The 6,000-nt window shown below is 49.5% G+C and overlaps 1 protein-coding gene across 1 annotated transcript in view; it reads left to right on the top strand.

The window, feature by feature from the left end:
* Tacr1 (tachykinin receptor 1) overlaps nucleotides 1-5,659 on the top strand; it is a 156,281-nt gene extending 150,622 nt beyond the window's left edge. The window contains exons 3-5 of the mRNA XM_051154655.1: nucleotides 1,268-1,418; nucleotides 2,786-2,982; nucleotides 5,264-5,659. Of these exons, the coding sequence (XP_051010612.1) occupies nucleotides 1,268-1,418; nucleotides 2,786-2,982; nucleotides 5,264-5,543 (628 nt within the window). The 3' untranslated portion in view covers nucleotides 5,544-5,659. The remainder of the gene's footprint in view (nucleotides 1-1,267; nucleotides 1,419-2,785; nucleotides 2,983-5,263) is intronic.
* The last annotated feature ends 341 nt before the right edge of the window (nucleotides 5,660-6,000 follow it).

Consider the following 6,000-nt stretch of genomic DNA (forward strand, 5'->3'; position numbering starts at 1 on the left):
ATTGGGCAATTTCAATCAATTCACAGGAGACAGCTGTTCTTTCAAGAAGGGACTATGAGGCACTCTCGGAGTGTTCTCTGGTTCTGTGCATCCCTGTCTTCTCTAAAGGCTTTCTTGCAAGCCTGATCAGCACAGAAACCTGAAGGAAGGACTGGAAAAAATTGGGCACCCAGTACATAGTCACTGCTGTGGTGGCTACAGGAAGAGATGACTACTACTCAGGGGACCAGCACCAGCCCACCTGCACATCACACTCTGCCTCACCAATTCTGCAGCTTATGGCTCAGGATTCCCCAAGAATTTTCAAATTGCCAATTTCTCATATTCATAGAAGACTGGAGATATGGCAGAGCTGTGGAGATTTACAAAGAAACTGAAAGCAAGTGGGGCGTTGATGAAGGAGAGATGGAATGCCTACAGGGGTTCCTTATTGGAAAGTGATCCTGGAAGAGAGTGGAGGAAGAACCATGCGTGGTGACACATGCCTTTAATCCTAGCACTCAGGGAGGCAGAGGCAAGCGGATCTTTGTGAGTTGGAGGTTAGCTTGGTCTACAAAGCGAGTAAAGGACAGCCAAGGCTACACAGAGAAATCCTGTCTCAAAAAAATCGAAAAATAAAAAGAGATAGTGGGGGAAAAAAAACACAACTCTGTGGATGGCTTTTCCCCAGGGGTAAGAAGCTGGTTATGGGCACATACCTACAACCCCAATGCCAGAGCTCTGGAGGCAGAGGAGGGGAGATCAGGACCACCAGGTCATCCTTCAACGTCTGTTACTGCTGTGGTTTGAATGTGAAATGTCCCCCACAGGCTCGTGTGTTTGTACCATTGGTCCCCAGCAGATGGCGCTATCTTTGGGATGTTATGGAACCTTAAGAGATGGAGCCTTGCTGGAAAAAGCGGGAGCCTGGGAGCTAACCAGTTCTACAACCCAGACCCACTTCCTTTCTCTGCTTCCTGACTTCAGCAACAGTGTGGCCAGCTGCCTTTCTCCTTGCCATGCCCCCTGCCTTGATGGGCTGTAGCCTTTTAAACTATAAGCTAAAGTAAACACTTCCTCTACTAAGTTGCTTCTTATCAGATATTTGCTCACAAAAACAAGGGAAGTTATAAATATGGGGAAAAGGCCACATGAAGAACTGTTGACTTGCTCTCCTCAGCTCATCACCCATTCATTCCTCCCGGCATGATGGCCAAGACTGAGAACGGCATCCCCAAATTGTAGCTGTCCGCTATTTCTAAGACTGACTCCTCTGTCGACCTCACAGGTACCACATCTGTGTGACTGTGCTGATCTACTTCCTGCCCCTGCTGGTCATCGGCTATGCGTACACTGTGGTAGGGATCACACTGTGGGCCAGCGAGATCCCTGGGGACTCCTCCGATCGTTACCACGAGCAAGTCTCTGCCAAGCGCAAGGTGAGCAAAGCTCAAGCAGGCAGAGCCCACCCTAGCACTGACGGTATTGGGAAGTCTGAGATCCAGAGGCAGAAGCCATAAAGCATCTCTGGACCTCAAGAACAGGAGAAAAAAAAAAACAGGGTCTTTCTTCATACCCACGTGTATACTTACATACTGTCACACATATGTGCAAACTCTCACCTATACACATAATTATAAGTCCTCATACATATATGCATGCATATACATACACATGCACTTCATACAATCCTTCATGTCCAGACATATACACACTAACACACATATACACACACACACATATGCACATACATATACATATGTACATGTGATAATATATACATACATACAAACATGCACTTATATAATACTCACACATACACATATATGTGTACACACAACTTATCCACATAACTCACATACATACAGCTCAGACAAATGCCCACAACTTGTACACACACGCATACACAAAATACCTCTGCCTGGGAATTTATAAATGAGGGAACTTGGTCTTCATGGCTCTGGAAGCCGGAAGTCCAAGACCAAGACAAAGTCCATGTCTGTTGAGGTCACTTCCTGCTCACAGCAGATGCCTTTGTACTCGGTGCTCACACAGTGGAAAGGCAATGGAGCTCCCGGGCCCCTCTTCTAAGGGCTTTAATCCTGTCTATAAAGCTTTGCTGTCAGTGTCTAACAGCTTCCCAAGGGCCTGTGTCCTCATACTGTCACATGCCACATGTCACTCACTGGCAGCTGGGATTCGGCCTGTGGTACGGCCTGACATGAACACTTGGGCTCCTGTGTTTCACAGACCTTCCTCAAACCCCCTTTAAACATGAGCTCTGCCCTCAGAGGAACTCTCCAGTGCTCACCCTATTTCCCTCTGCTTCAGTTCCCAGGCCACACACCTTCCCCAGCTCCCCTCCTCCCCTGACCCAGCTCGCTGCTGCCTTTCCTGCCTTCTCTCCTGAGGCCCCATGCACTTCCGCTCACTCACTATCTCTCCCTTGGCTTCTCTACACACTACCCCCATCAGGGTCACATAACAGGACTCCATAGTCCTCTAGGGATTGTGGTCCACCCTCAGGTTAGAAGTCTATATATCTGGGATGAGTCCAGGAGCCATTAGTTCTAGCAAGTCCCTGGTGATGATGATGATGGCAGTCCTGGGTCACACTCTGAGAACTGGAACCAGATCCTTAAGCCTACATGTTCAAGGTCTTGATAAAAATAAATATCTTCCTTCCCACCCACACTGCACGTGACAGAGAGGGGAGAGAACACCCCACGTACACACCCCACGCACACACGGCGCTGCCTTGCCCACAGCCCTGTCCGCCTTGCCCTCCCCCCCCCCCCCCCGCCAGGTGGTCAAAATGATGATCGTGGTCGTGTGTACCTTCGCCATCTGCTGGCTGCCCTTCCACATCTTCTTCCTCCTGCCCTACATCAACCCAGATCTCTACGTGAAAAAGTTCATCCAGCAGGTCTACCTGGCTATCATGTGGCTGGCCATGAGCTCCACCATGTACAACCCCATCATCTACTGCTGCCTCAATGACAGGTGAGTGTACCCTGCGCACACACCCAAGGCACGGGCCACCATCAAGGCAGAAGCCGTGAGTCTACAGCAAACCATGCTCACCGGGGCTCTGCCACAGGGTGAGCACAGAGTGGGCTGGTTTTCTTCTACAAAACAAAACCAGTATCTTTGTTTTTGTTTTGCTTTGTTTTGCTTTTTGTTTTGTTTTGTTTCTTCGAGACAGGGTTTCTCTGTGTAGCCTTGGCCGTCCTGGACTCACTTTGTAGACCAGGCTGGCCTCGAACTCACAGAGATCCGCCTGCCTCTGCCTCCCGAGTGCTGGGATTAAAGGCGTGCGCCACCACCGCCCGGCCCAAAAGTGGTATCTTTATGTGTGATGTAATTATTATTTTCGCGTGTAAGTACGACTTTACGAGGAGTGGGTATCTGTGCATGCACTCGGAGGGCAGAGGAGGATGTCAGGTGTCCTGCTCTATCACTACCCACCGAATTCCCTTGACACAGAGTCTTTCACTGAACCTAGACCTAGGCTGGCAGCCAGTAAGTCCCCATGATCTCTCTGTCTCCACCCTGTGTGACACACGTGCATGGCCAGGGGTTCAGGTGCTGTACAAACACACCTGGCTTTTACATGGGTTCTGGGAATTTGGACCAGGCTCTCACACTTGTGAAGCAAGTTCTTTACTATGTTGAGCCTACTTCCCAGTGCTAACTCTTGGGATTTTTAAAAATTGGAAACTAAGTTAATAGGGTTGGGGCATGGTGGAACTGTTACATGCAGACAAGCCTGCGTGGTAGCTGTTCCTTTTGTCCCACTGTTTCATTCGGTCACTTCCTCACATTCATCTTGCATTTCCAATACCACAGAGTAAGCCAAGGAGGTCAGGGCTTCCAAGACCTGGTTCCTGCCCTCACTTGGTCAGACAGGCTAAGGGAGCCTTCTCCCAACAAAGGCTAACTCAGAGAAGGAAGGTCCCACGGGCTGGATGTCAGCAATAAAAGTTTCACTGTGGCAGGGAGAGAACACTCAGGAGGGGCCTGAGACACCAGGCTACAGTGACATTGTCACCCACAGAGACATCCAAGCCCTATCTGGGGAAAGATGCTGAGGTGAGGGGGAAATAGAAAACCCATGTCATCCCCTTCTGTCTCTCTCTCTCATCAGGTAAGAAGGACCCCCTGAAACTGAGACACTTAGGCACCAAAAGGATGTGACTAGCGTCCTCTTGAACTTGCTCCCATCATAGTTCCATCTCCTAAGAGCTTGATGGCCTGGATCCAGTTTTTTAGGCTAAGTCTCCTACCACATCTTTAAGTAAAGATGATTCTCCATGTTTCACAAGTAGAGAAACTGGAGCACCCTAATAAAGCATCGCTGACAGTCAAGGGTTGAGTCTCGATATATAGCTTTACAGTGAGCCTGGTGTGTTAGTTACCTTTCTATTGCTGAAATAAGGCACCATGGCCAAGGCAACTTACAGGAGAAAGGACTTACACAGGCCTATGGTTCCCGAGGAATAAGACTCCATCATGGCCAGGGACTGTGACAGCAGGTAGTAGACATGGTGGCAGGAACAGCTGAGAGCTCACATCTCCAACTGCAAACAGGAAGCAAAGAGAATAAGCCTGGATGGGCAGAGGTTGTCGAAACCACAAAACCAGTGGCATACTTTCTCCAGCAAGACCATACCTTCTAAGTCTACCCAAATAGCACCACCAACAGGGGACCAAATATTCAAATGCCCGAGACTGTGGAGGACATTTCTCATTCAAACCACAACACTCAGCAACCAGCTCAGTCAACACACACAAAGACCTACAGTGTGTTGACATTCTGTTAACCCAACATCTTCTGTTTACATACCTTTCCTAACTCTGGAATGCACCCAAGAAATACTTGACAGGGGCTGGAGAGATGATGGCTCAGCGGTTAAGAGTGCTGTCTGCTCTTCCAGAGGTCCTGAGTTCAATTCCCAGCAACCACATGGTGGCTCACAACCATCTATGTGATCTAATTGCCCTCTTCTGGCCTGCAGGTGTTCATGCAGATAGATCACTTATATACAGAAAATAAACAAATAAAATCTTTAAAAAAAAAAAAAAAAAGACTTGACAACTGCCCCTGAGGCTGGGCGGGTAGAGGCAGGGGGGACAGAAGGCTCGTCATCAGCATCTTCAGATGCTAATTCATTTGAATGTGTAGTGACACGGAATCAGGCCTGAGTAGGTCCCATGCTGAGGATCCAGCTCCATGGGGGAGGGAAGCAGTCCCAGGGCTCACCTCTCCATCCTTTCTCTCCAGGTTCCGTGTGGGCTTCAAGCACGCCTTTCGCTGCTGCCCCTTCATCACTGCTGGTGACTATGAGGGGCTGGAAATGAAATCTACCCGATACCTCCAGACCCAGGGCAGCGTGTACAAGGTCAGCCGCCTGGAGACCACCATCTCCACTGTGGTGGGAACCCATGAAGATGAGCCAGAGGATGGCCCCAAGGCCACACCTTCATCGTTGGATCTCACCTCCAATGGCTCCTCTCGCAGCAATTCGAAAGACCATGACAGAAAGCTCGAGCTTCTACTCTAACATGCTGGCCTAGGCAGTGGGTGTGTCCCAAAGGCGCGGCCACCAGCCCATCCTGTGTCCTGACTCATTTATCCATGGAAGTCTTTGCTCGGGAATCTCTTGGAAAGACCCTAATACTGGAGCTTTTGGAAAGGGTCACCACCGTTTAAAGAAAACATTCCATGCTGTCTTCAGTCCAGATTTTTTCTTGCCTTTGTCAGCCACCACCCTCTATGCTTGTGACCCAAGGCAGGGCGGTGAACATCTGTGAAATGTCAAGCCTGTCCTCTATTTCCCCTACAGTCCATCCCTTGGATCCTGACATGGCTTTGTCTGCATGCGGGTGCTCGTTTGGGGAGGGATTCTACATGGCAGTAACGAATCAGCAGACCTGTTCACCTGGGGCCTCTGACTTTTCTCAGTAACGTCGTCCTCAGGCCAACTCCCACCACTCCAGCCTTCCACAGGACAGTGTGAA

Source organism: Acomys russatus, chromosome 13 (assembly GCF_903995435.1).
Source record: "Acomys russatus chromosome 13, mAcoRus1.1, whole genome shotgun sequence".
NCBI lineage: Eukaryota > Metazoa > Chordata > Mammalia > Rodentia > Muridae > Acomys > Acomys russatus.